Source organism: Neovison vison, chromosome 7, assembly GCF_020171115.1.
Source record: "Neovison vison isolate M4711 chromosome 7, ASM_NN_V1, whole genome shotgun sequence".
Lineage (NCBI taxonomy): Eukaryota > Metazoa > Chordata > Mammalia > Carnivora > Mustelidae > Neogale > Neogale vison.
This window is the reverse complement of record NC_058097.1, coordinates 149,279,676-149,298,811: the sequence shown is the minus strand read 5'-3', so window position 1 is coordinate 149,298,811 and position 19,136 is coordinate 149,279,676. Positions and strand designations below refer to the sequence as shown.

Sequence of the window (19,136 nt, the reverse complement as noted above, 5' to 3'; positions counted from 1 at the left end):
TGCTTGTGATCTCTGCCTGTCAAATAAATAAATAAAATCTTTAAAAAAAATAAATTAAACTTATTTTAAAAAAATCAGCTAGATGCATTTGTTCTGAAAAAAAAATTTTTTTTTTAAGACTTTATTTATGAGAGACAGTGTTTGGAGTGGGGATGGTGGGGCAGAGCGAGAGGGAGAAAGAGTCACAAGACAACTCTGACTCCGCACTGACCCTGGGGCCCCAGTGGGGCTCATTCTCATGACCTGAGGTCATGACCTGAGGTGAAACCAAGAGTCGGACCCTCAACCAACTGCCCCACCTAGGCATCTCTGTTCTAAAAAGTTTTAATTAAAACTAATTGCTACTTTCCTTAAAAACTGAGTTGAGAGTTTCTGAGTTGAGTGACCTTTATCAGGGTCACAGAATCTGCCCCTATTCTTCTAATTCTTCTCTTGGCTCTTCTGTGAGGCAGAACTGAACAGGTGGTTTGCTTGAGCAGGAAGGACTACCACTCCCAGAGTGCCCCTGTGCGGTTGTCAGGAGCAACCAGAGAATGCAGACTAACAGCCCTCTAGGAGTCGGGATTATACAACTGGGTGCCTTGCCAGGCGGCCATGGGCCAGGACTATTACTCCGTGCTTGAGGTCACTCGCAATTCAGAGGATGCTGAGATCAAGAAGGCGTAAGTGGGGGGCGGGAGTGAGGCTTTAGGGGAGTGCCAGGAAGGCTCCACTTCCAAACTGAGCTTTCTTGCACAGTTTAGGGCAGGCAAGATAAACCTTGTTCCTTCTCTTGCTTCTTGCTTACCTATACTCTAGGTTTGGGCTGGGTCAGAGTTCCCAATCCATCATCCTTTACCTCCTAAACCCTCTCCCTTCCTGCTCATCCTGGTTTTCCTAGCAATAAAAGTCAGGACAAAGGAGACATTTGAACTTTATTCTGATTATGGAGAACCAAAGGATTGAAAAAAGGAAAGTGACCTGACCTTATGGGTGTGTTTCAAATTTTATTCTGGCCATCAGATGAGGGTTTTTTTTTTTTTAAGATTTTATTTATTTATTTGAGAGACAGAGATCACAAGGAGGCAGAGAGGCAGGCAGAGAGAGAGGAGGAAGCAGGCTCCCTGCCGAGCAGAGAGCCCGATGTGGGGCTCAATCCCAGGACCCTGGGATCATGACCTGAGCCGAAGGCCGAGGCTTTAACCCACTGAGCCACCCAGGTGCCCCTCAGATGAGTTTTTTATGCTGAACTGCATTTCTCAATACTTCCATCAGGTCTTGGGGATTCTGTGGTCCATTTCCAAAAAAGTGTAGGATGGGAGTCAGCGCATTTTTCTGAAGAAAAAGAAAGTGTTTTTTGGGGGCACCTGGGTGTCTCAGTCAGTTAAGGACCTGACTTGATTTCAGCTTGGGTTGTGATCTCCAGGTCATGAGATTGATCCCTGCATCAGGCACCACACTATGTGTCAAGCCTGCTTGGGATTCTGTCTCTCCCTCTGCTCCCCCAAACCACACACACCCTGTTCACTCACACGCGCACTCTCTCTCTCTCTCAAAAAAAAAAAAAAGTGTTGTTTTTTTTTTTAAGATTTTATGTATTTATTTGACAGAGAAAAATCACAAGTAGATGGAGAGGCAGGCAGGCAGAGAGAGAGAGGGAAGCAGGCTCCCTGCTGAGCAGAGAGCCCGATGCGGGACTCGATCCCAGGACCCTGAGATCATGACCTGAGCCGAAGGCAGCGGCTTAACCCACTGAGCCACCCAGGCACCCCCCCAAAAATGTGTTTTTTTAATGCATATTTATTGAGTGCCTACCCTATGGTTAGGTGCAGTGGTAGAAGCTGGAGATACGATCATGAATCAGACAGATAAGTAGCTTGATGTTGTTGATGAATACAGATAATGAATGTCATAAGTGTGATGAATGTTACAGAAGGGGAAGTACAGAGTGTTGTGGAAGCTTATTTTAGAAGTAGAGAGACCCCATTCAGGGGCTGTCACAATAATCAAGGCTGACAATGAAGCTTAGGTGCCCCTGGGTGGCTCAGTGGGTTAAGCATTCATCTTTAGCTCAGGTCATGATGCCAGCGTTCTGGGATCAAGCCTCACATTGGGCTCCCTGCTCAGGAGGGAGCCTACTTCTCCCTCTGCCTATGCCCCTCTCCTTGCTTATGTGCTTCTCTCTCTCAATCTCTCTCTCTCCAATGAATAAATAAGATCTTTTTAAAAAAGAAAAAAGAAGATGAAGCTTGAAGCAGGACAGTGGGCTGATGAGAAGAGAGAGAATGGACTTGGCTCTTTTTTTTTTCTTTCAAGATTTTATTTATGTATTTGACAGACAGAGATCACAAGTAGGCAGGGAGGCAGGCAGAGAGAGAGAGAGAGGGAAACAGGCTCCCCGCTGAGCAGAGAGCCTGATGGGGGCCTCAATCCCAGGACTCTGAGATCACTACCTGAGCTGGGGGCAGAGGCCTAACCCACTGAGCTACCCAGGCGCCCCTTGACTTGGCTCTTAATCAGATCTTTGGAGGGTAAGGAAAAAGGGAGGAATCTGGGATAATACAATTAAGGTTGGGTAGTGATCCATTTACTGAATGTACAGATTCTGTTCTGAAAACCTCCCATCATTATTTCATTTAATCCTTACAACAACCCTGAGAGGTAGGTGCTATTATTATCCCAAGCCCATGTGCCTAGTAAACAACAGAACCAGTATCTGGACACCGGGCCTACTGTGGTCCAGGTCCTATAGGGCATCAATTGTGGGGTAAGTCGAAAGAGTCTACAGTGTGGCTGAGAAACAAGACACAGACTCATGAGACAATTACAGAATAACTCAGGACAGTGTGTGATATCACCCATAGTTCAGAGCATCTCCTTGGCCAGTGGGAGCCATCTAAGGAGAGGTCACAAAGAGTTGGAGTACAGAAAAGAAAGCCAAATTTAAACACTAGAAACACCTAGATCTGAATCCAGGTTCTCCTACCCGCTAGCTCTGTGACATGGACAAAGTGACCTCTCTGGGCCTTGTTTTCCCATCTCTAAAATAACAGTAACAAACAGTGGCACCTGGGTGGCTCAGTGCGTTGGGCATCTGCCTTCAGCTCAGGTCATGGTCCTGGGTCCTGGGATTGCCCTTCACCGGACTCCCTGCTCAGCAGGGGGCCTGCTTCTCCCTCTCGCTCTGCCCCTCCCCCTGCTTGTGCTCTCTCTCGTGCACTCTCTCTAATAAGTAAATTCTTAAAAATTAATAATTATAAAGGCTGTTCTAATGAACATGAAATGCCCAGCAATCATTTGCCCCAAAGCCAGGTCCTATAGAGTGGTTAAAAGGACCACGTGTATTTCAAACAATAGCTCTTAACCCTTCTCTCTTGTAACAGTTTTAAGAGATGAGTGCCATACAGGAGTACCTAGATTTTTTACCTCCCCGCTCAAAATGCTGAATGTATATAATGAAGAAAAGCACCACGATGATTCCTAATTGCCTAGCTATTTCCCTTCTCAGTGTCTCTCATTTGGTCTCAGCTGCTACATCTGAGCTATGACTCACCTCTGTCTTGGCCACTCAGTAAAACAGTGATGGTTGTAAGTAAAACTTACAACTACTCAAGTTTATATGAACACGGAACTCTTCTCAAACGCACTTACTTTTACTCATTGATAGAATATTCTTTCAGTTCTCCTCATAACTGACTTTGGCCTTTATAACTGAGAAGGGCTGGTTTCAAAGCCTCAAGGAGGTCATGACAATTGTCTTCAAGTCTCTGAAGGTGGAACAAGCCGATACTCTCTGTAAGGCCTCCAAGGTCAGAGTTAGGACCTTCAGAGTTAGAGGACAGCAGGCCTCACTCAGTAAGATGAAATGTTGCCTCCAAGTCCGAGCGGTCCCACCCTGAGATGGGCTGCCTTGTGGGACAGTTACATCGGGTCATTCTTTTACTCCCTGCTGCTCAGAGCTAGGCACCAGGGACACAGAACCAGACACAGTAACTCAAGGAAATCACGCTAGTGGGAGAGACAAGCCAGTCAATAACCAGCTGGAGCACCAAGTACTAAGTTTAGGGATGGAAGGCACTGGGGACTCAGGAAGGGGATTCTAACCCAGAATGGAGGCTGCAGTTAGGGAAGGCATCCTGGAGGAGTTGACCCTGAGCTGTGTGTTGAAAGATGAATGAAAATGTGCCAGTGGGAGATGGGAGGGACTGGAGAGGGGTGAGTGTTACAGGTGAAGGGAGTAGAATGTCAAAGACATGAGCAACGCAGTGTGGGGAGTTTGGAGCCTGGGCAGAAGGTCAGTAGAGGTCATGGGAGTGGGGAGAGAGAGCTGTGAGTAAGAAGGCCAGAGAGAGAAGCAGAGGCTTGAATCTCAGAGAGATTTGGATTTTATGCTGAAGACAAAGGGGAAACCAGTGGAGGATTTAGGCCGCAGAGTGACTTGGTCAGGGGGCAGCACGCCAAAAGGCCTGGGGAAGGGGAGCACTAGAAACAGGAAACCATAGCTCTGCAATAGTTGTAGGGAAGAAGCAGCAGGAAGAGAACATTAGGGAGAAAGAAAAACCAACGTGCCTTGGTAACGGGTGGGATGGGGGTGGAGGGGACAAAGAACCTGGGAATTGATAACGTTCAGTTTTTTGGCTACAGTGCCTGGGTAAGGGAGCAAAAAATGAGGGAATGAAAGTGTGTTTCATTTGGGCTCATTGAGTTTGTGGGGCCTTTGGGACATCGGAGAGGAGATACCAAGATGGCTCTGGGAGCTGGGCCCTCTGAACTGCATCAGTAGACACTGTGGGGCTCAGACTTCCTGAAGAGAGCCCAAGGCAGGTGATTGGGAGGGAGGTGAGAGGGGCTGGGGTCTTTATTCCCAGCTCCCTTCCTAGGAGGGCCCTTCAGGTTGGCTATGTTCCTTAAATGAAGTGACGGCTCCTGCCAAGGGCCCCCATCCACACACTCTTCTGTGGGATGTCATGAACTTCTCCCTCCCCTCACTCCTATAGGCTCAAGGGCATCAGGATCCCTCAGGGCTCCTGACCTTGGGCTACAGCGCTGTCCCGTATGGTTATCCTCCCTATCTCCCACACTTTCGTGAGTGGTCCCTTTATCAACTCCACAAAACCCCCAGTTCATGCCAGCTCTTTCCTCCCAGACACTGAGGGTACAGCTTTTCAGATGCTGTTGGTGCTGCCTCACTTGAGTGGTGGGATGGGGCAGCTACGGAAGCTGGGCAGCGAATGAGCACAGAAGCAGGAGACAGTAAGAGGGCCTGACATGTGCTGAGTGCCTGTCTGTACTCAGCCCTTTGACGCCTTATTTTACGTGATCTTCCCAAGAAGCCTAGGGGTTAGTTCAGACATCAAGACAGGATTCGAGGGATGCTTGGGTGGCTCAGTGGGTTAAAGCCTCTGCCTTTGGCTCAGGTCATGATCCCAGGGTCCTGGGATCGAGTCCCGCATCGGGCTCTCTGCTCAGCAGGGAGCCTGCTTCCTCCTCACTCTCTGCCTGCCTCTCTGCCTACTTGTGATCTCTGTCTGTCAAATAAATAAATAAAAATCTTAAAAAAAAAAAAAAGACAGGATTCGAAATATATTGGGGGAGGCATGTGTGAGGGTCAAGGAGGAGCAAGAATGGGCAGGAGGGCCTTCAGACCCCAGTGCAGGTCTGATGCCTGTGGTGGGGGTGCTGGGTGGGGAGGGCCGCAGAGTCGGCTGGAGAAAATGCTCAGCCCGGATGATTGGCAAGAGTTCCAAGGCAGAAGTTGTAGGTTGGAGGGGTCCTGTGTCCCACAGGGAGGCACAAGCACGAACATCCCCACCATGCTTGGGCCCTAGCTGGAGCAGGTGGAGGAGGGGTAGCTTCAGCACAAACACCGAGGGCAGGCAGCTACGCTTTCTCCCCGCTGGGCCCTCTTCAAGGGCATCTGAGCCATGGGCCACCTTGGATACCACAGCCCAGACTTTATAGCTGGGAACATCAAAGCAGTGAACAGAGAGCCAGCTCTAAGCCAGCTCTAAGCACCTCGGGCCCGTTTCAGCTGCTATGACGAGTATGAATCCTCCCTCCTCCAGGTACCGGAAACTGGCCCTGAAGAACCACCCGCTCAAGTCCAGCGAGCCATCTGCAGCAGAGACATTCAGGCAAATAGCAGAGGCCTATGATGTGCTGAGCGACCGTGAGTGACTCCGCTCTCTTCCTCAGGTCTCGGGTGTTGGGCTTTCTGAGGGGGCCCAACAGAGAGGAGGCATTCCTCTTCCTGCCCTGGGCAAACTTAGAAAGAAAACAGCATGAAGAATTAGTCGCCTATCTCAGTAGTCCCGAGATAAGGCTGACGTGGTGTGGGGAGCCCTTGGATTAAGCTGATCTGCTCAGCTGGTCTTGGAGGGAGCAGGACCTGGTGCAGGTCCCCACAGCCCCCACACTCACCCTGAGCCCGCAGGGATGGGCACAGTGAGATGCTTGCTGCCAAGGCAGGAAGGTGAGGCTGAAGCTGGTGTGCGCCTTTACTCTTCCCAGACAGCCAAGGAGAGCATGTCTATAAAGGGGCATGGAGAGGCTGGTAATTCAGAAATCTCCTGAAACTAGGAGTATAGAAAGCAGTTCCTTCCCTCTGCCCTGGGCAATACCTGCATGGACATCCTGAAGTCTTGTCCCAGAGACTAGTTACAGATCCTGTGCCGAAGAATGGCCAGATCACAAAGGTTTTTCTGGTCCCGAGTTCTCAGGACTTTGGAGTCCTTAAACTGTAGGAGTTCAAAGCTCTAGAATTTGGGAGCTCTAGAATTCTTGGATTCTAGAATTTCAAGGTGCTAGGATTCTACCTGCCCCAGATAAAACTGTATTTGTGATGATGAGTTTAGCCAAATTCCAGGACAGTAGCCTGACTGTTAATCTCTAGATCCCTCCTCCAGTCCTCCCCCACCGTTGTGGTTCTCCTCCAGGCTACAGGCCCATACCTAGATGCACCCACCATGAGATTCCGCACCTGACTTTTCAGATCTCCTTCCAAAGACTGCCAGACAACAGGCACGTTAGAAATAAGGTTGCTTTTGCCCTTTTCTCTCCATCCTGTGTTCATCTGCTTCCCAGCCCAGTAGCTATCTTAGTCCCCGAGACCGGCCCCTTCCTCAAGGTGCAACATGTCCACAGCTGTGAAGAGAGGCATCTACGACAAGTTTGGAGAAGAGGGCCTGAAGGGCGGGATTCCCCTGGAGTATGGAGCCCAGACCCCATGGACTACTGGTTATGTCTTCCACGGCAACCCTGAAAAGGTTTTCCATGATTTCTTCGGAGGAGACAACCCCTTTGGTGGTAAGAGGCCCCACCTCCCCACTTGCCTTACTGGGAAAGGATAGAGCTATAAAAGGTTTCTTTTCTTTGAATCCTTTTGTTTATTTAAGAAATAGATATAGTTCCTGATTAAAAAAATTATATTAAAGAAGAAATAAAGTCCAGCCTTTATTCCTTCTCTAGGAGCAGCCACTTACTGCTAACAGTTTATGTATCCTTCCAGAAATTTTCTGTGCATTTATGAGCATATATTTATATTTACATAAGCCTTTTACCTAATTAAGGAAAGAGGACCATATTGTACACGCTGAGTTTTTTTCACTTAGTGTATCTTGGAGATGATCTTATTATGTACCATATTGTATACAGATCTGTTTCATTCATTTTAATAGCTGCATCAGATTTCATTATACAAGTGTGTGTTAGTCAGCTTAGTACATGGATGGATGTGTGAATGATCCCACATCCCGACAAACTTTCAAAGAGCTGATTTCTGAGGCTCAGGATCATCTCACAAGGACAATTCACCCTCAGACCTGTCTTCCTGGCTTCAGTTATGCGACTCAGAGAAGCTCGGTTTCATTGCCTGTCCCCCTGTAGCCTCTCCGCCTGGCTATACCACCGCCTTTCTGCGTTTCAGAAGTTCTCTTTTCCTTTTCTCCATGTTAATAACAACCTAGTACAGCTCACTGTCTGTCTACCTCCGGGCCCCCTCCCACCCTGCATTGCCTTCTCCTGTCTGCCAGAGGGAACTAAGTTCATCAGCTGCATGTGTGACTGGACAAAGCAGGGGACTCAGGGTCAGGCCTGTTTCAGATCCACACACTGCCTCTTACGAGCTGTGTGGTTCTCGGCAAATCCTTCACCGCTCTGAAACCTCAACTTCCTTCCCAGTAAATGGCTACACTAATCCTTTCCTCACCCATCATTATCAAATGAGATAACGGGCTTTATACATCCATTATGAACATGCGCTCTGCAGACTGAAAGATACTGTACAATGGATCTGTCTCTCCCAGAGACAGGCACATGGAAAAGAGACAGCTCGGAGGAGCCAACCCAGAGCTTATAGGGGCATTGCTTACAAGGTTTGGGGCTATACTGCCGGGACGCCCGGGTGGCTCAGTTGGTTAAGTGGTTGCTTTCGGCTCAGGTCATGATCCCAGGATCCTGGGATCAAGCCCCACATCGGGCTCCTTGCTTGGCAGGGAGCCTGCTTCTCCCTCTGCCTGCCACTCTGCCTGCGTGTGCTCTTTCTCTCTCTCTCTCTGACAAATAAATAAATAAAATCTTAAAAAAAAAAAAAAGAAGCTATACTGCTTCAGTGCTTCACCCCAGGGATTCTTGGGTCCCATCTCCCTACAGGGCCGAGGGACAAGGCCTTCCTATGACCTGGCTACTAGGGTGTCTATAGCCCCGTACACCATAGCTGCAGGGTGAACGAATGAATTCAGTGAGTGATACAAGAGGGGACCAGGTAATTCACAGGCCTCTTGATTCGTTAGCACAGCACAGCAAGGCACACATTACAGTGAGGCCTTGCCCTAAAAATCTGAATTATGATAGCAACCTAGACTCTACACAAAAGGCTTCACATGTAGTGATAAGCACAGTAGTTCAGGGCACAGGTTCTAGAGTCACACTGTTTGAGTCCAGATGGACTGTGGGGCTGTGAGCATTTTCTTTAGCCTCTCTGCCCCGTAAGAGAACCATGTGAAGCACTGACACCAGCTCCTGCTGCAGAGTAAGCTTTCAGCAATGTCTAGTTCTTCATCATCATCTTGTTATTTAATCCTAATGGTATAAGGCAGATCAGGCATTATTACTCCAATCCAAGCACAGAAAAACTGGAACCAAACTACTACATAGCACTTCAAGAGGCAAGGGCTCTTTGGACTGGGATGGAAGGGCAGCAAGAGGGGTTAATGGGTATAGAGGTGGGCAGGGAGAAAAGAGACTGAAGAAAAAAAAGTTTGGTGAACTCTCAAATTTTTAAGGAACCACCCCTGCCCCAGCCCTTTGTCAGCGGCTGACTTCATAGAAACTTGAGTCTGGGGTCTCTAGTGGTATTGGGCTGGGCTGTACATGAGGGAAAGGGGAGCCTGGGGAAGGGTAGGAAGGACTAGAATGCTTATTATGACTCTCCCAGCGGCCTTCTAACTGCAGGAGTCATTTCTGGCATACCAGGAGCTGCCACCAGAGGGCACTCCTCTCCCTTCTGAGACAGCCAGTCTCCAGGGGTATTTCCCAAGTTTAGGGGGAAAGGAGTCAGGAGAGTGTGGGACTATCCAAAAAGGGTGGGGTGGGGGGGGTTGAAGCAGTGGGAAGTGGCAAGGATTGATAATCATTGGATCTGCAATTAAGGATAACTTTTTGACCTGGCTTAACAGTCTGAGTCTGCAAGGTAGGAATGAGATGCTGGGTATTACACTTGGGGTGTAATATGTGTGAAGGTGTCTGTGCATCCAGGTCCCTGGAAGCAGCCTCTCTTACTCCTCTCCTCTCCCCACCTCCTGCAGAGTTTTTTGATGCAGAAGGAAATGAGGTAGATTTGAACTTTGGGGGGCTCCGGGGCCGGGGAGTCAAGAAACAGGACCCCCCAATTGAACGAGACCTCTACCTATCCCTGGAGGACTTATTCTTCGGCTGCACCAAGAAAATTAAGATCTCCCGAAGGGTGAGTACTGGGCTTCCTCCTACTGGGAGCCACCTATCCTGTCCAATCTTACAAGTAACCTCCTCCCTGTCCTCACTGGAGACTTCAGGTATGGTCTCTGATGGAATCATGAAATCTCAAGTTTGGGGACTTAAGATAATAGAATTCTAGAATCTGAAGTTGGAAGGGACAATCAAAGGTCCCATTCTATCCCATGCAGGAATCTCCTCTCCAGTGTTCCTAACTGGTACAGAGTCTTTCCTTTCCTCTCAGTTCATCCCCATCCCTGTGGGAAGTTGGGCTCTTAATGTGCAGAGTCTCCCATGAATTCTGCCCTCTGGGCATTACCAGACCATACCCCCAGGGCTTCATCAGTGTGTAAGCCTCATAAGGAAGAAGAAACAATGTGGGCATGGAGGGTGGGCTGCAGGACATTCCCCAAGGAGTCTGATTGAAGACCTTCAGTGCCCCAGGGTATAGTCAGTCCTTGGGTTGGCCCTGTCCTGTGGCCCAACCCTATGCTAGGCACACAAGCAAGACCTCTTAACACCTTTCCCCAGAAGAGGAAATGCCAACAATGATGCTTTCCGCAGATGGCACCCATCTGGGCATGTGCTTGGGGAATGGATGGATGACGTAATAGAGAATGCTTGAATATGCTGACCTCTGTGGTCTTTCTCCCTTCATGATTAAGAGACCTCCCAGAGCCTCATGACCAGAATCTCTTGGTTTGGAGAGAGGACCTGGGTATGTGTTCATTATGTATTTGTTAGTGGCCAGGGCCATGTGATTTCTAGGGCAGGAGTTGGGGGCTTGATCAACTCATGGTGACCACTTGGCATCTCAAGCCCCAGCCCTATGACATAGCCTGTCATCCTGGAATTATAAGTCCTTGGTTCCAGTGAATGGGGTGAGAGTGGGAATGGCTCTGGAAGGTTCTCCCTGTTGCTAGAGGAATGATCCCGAGCACAGAACCCCTGTAACAAATTTCTCATGTGAAAAGGCCAGCCGGGAAATCCCCAGCAAACCTCTCCCCACCCCCCTCGCCATCTGGCTGCAGGTGCTGAACGAGGATGGGTACTCCTCTACCATCAAGGACAAGATTCTCACAATTGATGTGAAACCTGGTTGGAGGCAGGGCACACGGATCACCTTTGAGAAGGAAGGGGACCAGGTGAGAAGGAGGGAATTGACTAGGATCCATCCTTAATTAGTGTCAGTTGCCTGGGCTTGTCCATGGAGTGGGAAGACTGAGAGGGAAGGAAGCAATGCTTTCTCCTGCCCCTGTGAGCCCTACTCTGGTAGGGAGACCAGCTGCAGAGTGGGTGAGATGATCCCCAAAGTCCCTTATAGGCGACAGAGCCTCATCATACCTCTGTGAGTGGATACCCAGGGATTCTCCCCATTTTGCAGAATAAGAAACTGAGACCCAGAGAGGGAAGGGATTTGCCCAGGGCAAGAGCACAAGAGCTCTCTCTTCCTGATTTTCTTCAGTGCTTCTTGAATAAAGCCTAACTACAGGAGCTATTCAGAAACCACTTATTAATAATAATTTTAATACCGTTTAATATCTTAATGATAATTACTTATTTAAATAAAAACAAAAAATTATTGTTCAAGGCATGCTGAATCCTTAAGTCTGAGAAGAGGCAGAGTGATGGTGTTTTCAGAGCCGAAAGAGATTAATTCCTCAGCTGACACTTCTTGCTCCCTTTCTCACCTGTAAAACATCTACTTCCAAAACACGCCCTCCAGGACCCCGCTCTAATGCTCCCAGCTGTGGGCAGCCTCCCCTGACCTCCCCACCTAGGTTAGGGCCTCTCTGGTCTCCTGCCTCTGGGTTCCCTTTACCATAGTCTGGAGCACACTGAGGACTGTGGGCCTGTCGCCGCCCCCAGTTAATGAAGCCTGGCAGGACAGAGGCTTGCTGGAAATTGTCTTCCAATTTGCAGCTCAGAGTTTTGCCCACCACCTCAGGAAGCCCCATCCCCCTCCAGCTGAGTGAATCCTTTTGCTCAATAGAGGAGAAGTATTTGGGGGGCCTGGATTCACCCGAGTAGGCTTCTCAGAGGAGGGAATACGGAAACAAACTGTAAAGTTCCTTCCAGAAAACCTGGTTTAATCTCTTCATTGTTCAGATGAAGACATGGAGACCAGTAGAGGTAGGAACTTGGCCAGTGGCACACAGCCAATTAGCCCTTGTCAACCCTTAGCCTCCTCTGCCCAGGGCCCCAACATTATCCCAGCCGACATCATCTTCATCGTAAAGGAGAAGCTACACCCTCGCTTCCGCAGGGAGAACGACAACCTCCTTTTTGTGAACCCCATTCCCTTGGGCAAGGTAAGTGGGCAAAGTAGAGGAGAAGAGGGGGGCAGATGAGAGTGAGCAAGCCGGCTGCATTCTGCATTCCCCCCACTGCATGGGGTAGGCCTTCAGAAGGTGAGGAGAGCACATAGAATCTATGTGGTGTCTTCAGGGCCCCTCTGTGTCCTCAGACTCCAAACATAGAATAGCACCGGCCTAGGCTTTGCCTTCCCTCCCCCACTGCACCCGCAGGCAGGCACTCAGTCAGTCCCCCCACCTGGTCTGTTCATCTCTCAGTCTGGGTGTGAGCACCTGCGTCTGCCCAGGAGCCCTCTGGCGGCCCTCCCGCCTCCCTTCCCAACTTCTCTAGGCTCTTCCCCGTACTTATTGGACTTATTGGACTGTGCCATTGGCTTGTCTCAGCATCTCCTATGATGTTCAGGGCCCTCCACACTCTGCCCCTGTGGTTCTCCCCCCGTGCACTCCGACCACCGTGCCCCTCGGAGCGCCTGTCCGTTCACACCTCCAGATTCTTTTTTGTGCTACGCCCTTTGCGTGGAATGCTGTATCCACCTGGTCTCCCTGGCAAGCTCCTTCTCACCTTTGTCAACTGCCATCATGGGGCCGCCCTCCTGTCCCACTCCAAAATGGTTCGAGGGCCTCTCCTTGGTCCCACAGACTCCTTGACTTCACTCTATCATAATATATATCATCCTCAGCCTTACTTAGCAGACTGAGCTCCTGCGAGCAGGTAGTTAGTTGCCTGGCTCGCTCTTCTGTGAGTCCTTGAACAGCCTTGTGCCTCCTTGAGGCAGGGCTCATGGCCTGGCACTGAATAAGCTCAGAAAGTGCCTTCTAAACAGAAAGGCCAAGGTGACCTCCCCTACTCCCACCTTTGGCCCTCATGTCCCCTAGGCCCTGACCTGCTGCACCGTGGAGGTGAAGACCCTAGACGATCGTCTGCTCAACATCCCCATCAATGACATTGTCCAGTGAGTGCTTGGGCCCCAGTTGGCAGAAGGGCTGGCCTGGGCCTTGGAGGGTAGTGGCACGCTGGGCAGCCCCGTGCCCTTCAGTCCTGGCCAGAGAGACCTGAAATCCAGCCCCACCTCTGGCCAAGCTGCAGTCACCTGGTAAACGGGAGTGCCTTTCTCTAACTTGCACAAGGCCACTTTAGAGCCCAGAGGGCCCCCATGTTGGGCAATCTTGGTTGCCTACCTCCTCCTGAACCTCTCATTAGTGTTCTGAGTAGTATTCCTTAAGTCCTTTCCAGGAAAGGCCCTCCCCATGGGAAGCTTTACTCAGCCTCTCAGCATCCCAGCCCAGGGTGGTATCTCTAGTTCTGGAACCCTCTGTTAGAGACTCAGTGTAAAAGGGTTGTCGAGGGAGCAGGCTTGTCTGAACAAGCCAGTTCCCCCACCCCCACCCCGTTCTGGTTGAAATGAGCCCCATGGTGGAAAACCGTACTGATTGCCCCTTGCCTGAAGTTATGCAAGCAGGGGCAGCCTGGGATCTGTCAAAATGCTCCTCTGGGGGGCCGCTAAATTTCCCTTCTCTCATCCTCACATCTCAGTCCCAAGTATTTCAAGAAGGTGCCAGGTGAGGGGATGCCGCTGCCCGAGGACCCCACTAAGAAGGGAGATCTCTTCATCTTCTTCGACATCCAGTTCCCCACCCGTCTCACACCCCAAAAGAAACAGATGCTGCGCCAGGCATTGCTGACATAACTCTTGTGGACTGGGGGCTGGTGCGTGGAGGAGGCTAGCTGGGCCTTTAGCCCACCCCAGCCTCAGGATGTGCGGGGGAGCCAGCTCACAGCACAGATGGGAGGTGAGGATGGGATGGCAAGGGACTTTTAAGCTGACACAATAAAGATTTATTTCCTACCTACCAGTTGCACCCAGGAGACTGTGTTGGAGGAAAAGGAGCTTCATGTATCTCTTTCTTGTGAGCAGAGGGAAGGGCAAGGTGTAGGAAGCCTAAAACCTGGGTCCTTGTCCAGGTTTTTAAAATTTATTTAAATTCATTAGTTAATATATGATGTGTTATTGGTTTCAGAGGTAGAGCTCAGTGATTAAGTGATATATGATCAGTCTTATATAATACGCAGTGCTCATTGCATGCCTTCCTTAATGCCTATCCCTCTCCCCTCCAACAACCCTCAGTTTGTTTCCTTATGGTTTGTCTCTCTCTCTAATTTTACCTTGTTGTATTTTTTCCTCTCTTCCCTATTATCCTCTGTTTTGCTTCTTAAATTGCACAACCCGGTGAGATCATATGATAATTATCTTTCTCTGATTGCTTATTTCACTTAGCATAATACCCTCCATTTCCATCCACATTGTTGCAAATGGCAATATTTCATTTCTTTTTTTGGGGGGGGCAATATTTCATTTCTGATGGCTGCATAATATTCGTGTGTGTGTGTGTGTGTGTGTGTACCACATCATCTTTATCCATTCATCTGTCAATGGACATCTGGGTTCTTTCTTTCTTTTTCTTTTTTTTTTTAAGATTTTATTTATTTGTTTGTCAGAGAGAGAGCGAGCACACAAGCAAGCAGAGTGGCAGGCAGAGGCAGAGAGAGAAGAAGGCTCCCTGCTGAGCAAGGAGCCCGATATGGGACTCGATCCCAGGACCCCGGGATCATGATCTGAGCTGAAGGTAGCTGCTTAACAAACTAAGCCACCCAGGCATCCCACATCTGGACTCTTTCAACAGTTCAGCTGTTGTGGACATTGCTACTATGAACACTGGGGTGCAGTTGTCCCTTCAGATCACTACATTTGTATCTTTGGGGTAAATACCCAGTAGTGTAATTGCTGAGTCGTAGGGAAGCTCTATTTTTAACTTTCTAAGGAAACTCCATGATGCTTTCCAGAGTTGCTGTACCAGTTTGCATTCCCACCAACAGCATAAGAGGATTCCCCTTTCTCCACATCCTCACCAACATCTGTTGTTTCCTGACTTGTTAGTTTTAGCCATTCTGACTATGAAGTGGTATCTCATTGTATTTTGATTTGTATTTCCCTGATGCCGAGTGATATTGAATGTTTTTTCATGTGTCTGTTTGCCATTTGGATGTCTTCTGTGGCGAAGTATCTGTTCATGTCTTCTGCCCATTTCTTGATTGGATTATTTGTTCTTTGGGTGTTGAGTTTGATAAATTCTTTATAGATTTTGGATATTAGCCCTTTATCTGATAAGACATTTGCAAATATCTTCTCCCATTTTGTTGGTTGTCTTTTGGTTTTGTTGACTGTTTTCTTTGCTGTGCAAAAGCTTTTTATCTTAATGAAGTCCCAATAGTTCATTTTTGCCTTTGTTTTCCTTGCCTTTGGAGACATGTCTAGCAAGAAGTCACTATGGCTGAGGTCACAGATGTTGCTGCATGTGTTCTCCAGGATTTTATTGGATTTCTGTCTCACATTGAGGTCTTTTATCCATTTTGATTTTATTTTTGTGTATGGTGTAATGAAATGGTCCAGTTTCATTCTTCTGCATGTGGCTGTCCAATTTTCCCAGCACCATTTGTTGAAGGTACTATCCTTTTTCCATTGGATATTCTTTCCTGCTTTGTCAAAGATTAGTTGACCATGAGTTGAGGATCCATTTCTGGGCTTTCTATTCTATTCCTTTAATCTGTGTGTCTGTTTTCGTGCCAGGACCATGCTGTCTTGATAATTACAGCTTTGTAATAGAGCTTGAAGTTTGGAATTGTGATGCCACCAGCTTTGGTTTTATTTTTCAACATTCGTTTGGCTATTCAGGCTCTTTTCTGGTTCCATACAAATTTTAGAATTATTTGTTTCAGTTCTGTGAAAAACATTGATGGTATTTTGATAGAGATTGCACTGAAGGTATATACATATTGAATGTATAGGTAGCATAGACATTTTCACAATATTTGTTCTTCCAAACCATGAGCATGGAATGTTTTTCCATTTCTTTGTGTCTTCCTCAATTTCTTTCATGAGTGCTCAATAGTTTTCTGAGTACAGATCCTTTGCCTCTTTGGTTAAGTTTATTCCTAGGTGTCTTATAGTTTTGGGTGCAATTGTAAATGGGATCGGCTCCTTAATTTCTCTTTCTTCTGTCTCATTGTTTGTGTATAGAAATATAACTGATTTCTGTGCATTGATTTGGTATCCCTCCACTTTGATGAATTCCTGTATGAGTTCTAGCAATTTGGGGTTGGAGTCTTTTGGGTTTTCCCCATAGACTATCATGTCATCTGCAAAGAGTGAGAGTTTGACCTCTTCTTGCTGATTTGGATGACTTTTATTTCTTTTTGTTGTCTAAATGCTGAGGCAAGTTACTATGTTGAGCAGAAGTACATTGAGCAGCAGTGGTGACAGTGGATATCCCTGCTGTGTTCTTGAGTTTAGGGGAAAAGCTCTCAGTTTTTCCTAGTTAAGAATTATATTTGTGGGGTGCCTCATGGCTCAGTGGGTTAAGCCTCTGCCTTCAGCTCAGGTCATGATCTCAGGGTCCTGGGATCAAGCCCTGCATCAGAGTCTCTGCTCAGTAGGGAACCTGGATCCACCCTCTCCCCTGCCTCTGTGCCTACTTGTGATCTCTGTCTTCAAATAAATAAATAAAATCTTTTTTTTTTTTAAATGGTATTTGCTGTGGGCTTCTTATACATAGTTTTTATGATATTGAGGCATGTTCCCTCTATCCTTACAGCATGAAGATTTTAGTCAAGAAAGAATGCTGTACTTTGTCAGTGCTTTTTCTGCATCTATTGAGAGGATCATACAGTTCTTGTCCTTTCTTTTATTTAGGTAGTGTATCACATTGATTGATTTTCAGATACTGAACTATGGTTGCAGTCCAAGAATAAATTCCACTTGTTTGTGGTGAATAATCCTTTTAATGTACTGTTGGATTCTACTGGCTAATATCTTGGTGAGAATTTTTGCATCTGTGTTCATCAGGTATATTGGTCTGTAAATCTCCTTTTTGATGGGGTCTTTGTCTGGTTTTGGGATCAAAGTAATGCTGGCCTCATAGAGTTTGGAAGTTTTCCTTCTATTTCTATTCTTTGAAATAGCTTCAGAAGAATAGGTATTAATTCTTCTTTAAATGTTTGGTAGAATTCCCTTGGGAAGCCATCTGGCCCTAGACTTCTGTCTGTGGGTAGATTTTTGACATCTGTTTCTGTTTCCTTGCTGGTTATGGGTGTGTTTGGGTTTTCTTTTTCTTCCTGTTTCAGTTTTGGTAATTAATACTTCTCTAGGAATGCATCTGTTTCTTCCAGATTTGTTGGCATATACTTGTTCATAATATGTTTTTGTAATTGTATTTTTTCAGTGTTTTTTGTGACTTCTCCTCTTTCATTCAGGATTTTATTTATTTGGACCCTGTCTCTTTTCTTTTTGCGAAGTCTGCCCAGGGATTTATCAATCTTATTTTTTCAAAAAACCAGCTCCTAGTTTCATTGATCTTTTCTACTTTTCTTTTGGTTTCTATTTCATTGATTTCTGCTTTACTCTTTATTAAATCTCTTCTCTGTTGTGTTTAGGCTTTGCTTGCTGTACTTTCTCCAGCTCCTTTAGGTGTAAGGTTAGGTTGTGTAATTTAGACCTTTCTTGTTTCTTGAGAAAGGTATATTGCTATATACCTCCCTCTTAGGACCACCTTTGCTGAATCACAAAGATTTTGAACAGTTGTATTTTTGTTTGTTTCCATGAAGTTTTAAAATTCTTTAATTTCCTGGGGCACCTGGGTGGCTCAGTGGGTTAAAGCCTCTGCCTTCGGCTCGGTTCATGATCCCAGGGTCCTGGGATCGAGCCCCACGTCGGGCTTTCTGCTCAGTGGGGAGCCTGCTTCCTCCTCTCTCTCTCTGCCTGCCTCTCTGCCTACTTGTGATCTCTGCCTGTCAAATAAATAAATAAAATAAAATTCTTTAATTTCCTGGTTGACCCATTCATTCTTTAGTAGGATGCCCTTTAGCCTCTGTGTATTTCAATTCTTTCCAAATTTTCTCTTGTGATTGAGCTGCAGTTTCAAAGCATTGTAGGCCAAAAATATGCAGGGAATAATCCCAATCTTTTGGTACCAGTTGAGAGCTGACTAATGAACCTATATGTGATCTATTCTGGAGAATGTTCCATACACTAAAGAAGAACGTGTATTCTGTTGCTTTAGGATGGAATGCCTTCAGTATGTCTGTGATGTCCATCCCATCCAGTATTTCATCCAAAGCCCTTATTTCCTTGTTGATCTCCTGCTTAGATAATCTGTCTACTGCATTGAGTGGGGTGTTAAGGTCCCTTACTATTATTGTGTTATCAATGTGTTTCTTTCATTTTATTATTAATTGGTTTATGTAATTGGCTGCTCCCATATTTGGGGAATAAATATTTACAACTGTTAGATCTTCTTGTTGGATAGACCCTCTAATTATGATATAGTGTCCTTCCTCGTGTCTTATTACAGTCTTTGGTTTAAAACCTAATTTGTTTTCTTAAGATCCTAGTACCTATAACCCTGGAAGATTCCAATTATTCTGCACAATAAAATTTACAGATTAAAAAAATAATAATAAAATCTGTCTGGGGCACCTGGGTGGCTCAGTTATTAAGCGTCTGCCTTTGGCTCAGGTCATGATCCCAGGGTCCTGGGATTGAGCCCCACCTTGGGCTCCCCCGCTCAGTGGAAAGCTTGCTTCTCTCTCTCCCATTCCCCCTGCTTGTATTCCCTCCCATACTGTCTATCAAATAAATAAAATCTAAAAAATTTAAAAAATCTAATTTGATATAAGGATTGCCACCCCAGCTTTCTTTTGATATCCATTAAAACGATAATTGGTTTTCCACCCCCTCGCTTTCAATCTGGAGGTGTCCTTCTGTCTAAAATGAGTATCTGGCAGATATCAATGGGTACATCAATGGGTTTTGCATTTTT

At 46.9% G+C, this 19,136-nt stretch overlaps 1 protein-coding gene across 1 annotated transcript; it reads left to right on the top strand.

Moving 5' to 3' along the window:
• Positions 1-591: 591 nt before the first annotated feature.
• Positions 592-14,118, top strand: DNAJB13 (DnaJ heat shock protein family (Hsp40) member B13). Its single transcript, XM_044258566.1, has 8 exons — positions 592-662; positions 6,045-6,148; positions 7,123-7,284; positions 9,783-9,940; positions 10,980-11,093; positions 12,147-12,260; positions 13,140-13,216; positions 13,798-14,118. Exons 1-8 carry the CDS (start codon positions 595-597, stop codon positions 13,949-13,951), a joined length of 951 nt encoding a protein of 316 aa, XP_044114501.1. The 5' UTR covers positions 592-594; the 3' UTR covers positions 13,952-14,118.
• Positions 14,119-19,136: the final 5,018 nt, after the last annotated feature.

What these genes read in the sequence shown, in the direction of transcription:
- DNAJB13 (XM_044258566.1), top strand. Translation starts at nt 595, where the DNA reads ATGGGCCAGGACTATTACTCCGTGCTTGAGGTCACTCGCAATTCAGAG. An exon ending in AAATTAAGATCTCCCGAAGG is followed by an intron (nt 9,941 to 10,979) that starts GTGAGTACTGGG and finishes ATCTGGCTGCAG; the next exon opens with GTGCTGAACGAGGATGGGTA. An exon ending in TTGAGAAGGAAGGGGACCAG is followed by an intron (nt 11,094 to 12,146) that starts GTGAGAAGGAGG and finishes TCCTCTGCCCAG; the next exon opens with GGCCCCAACATTATCCCAGC.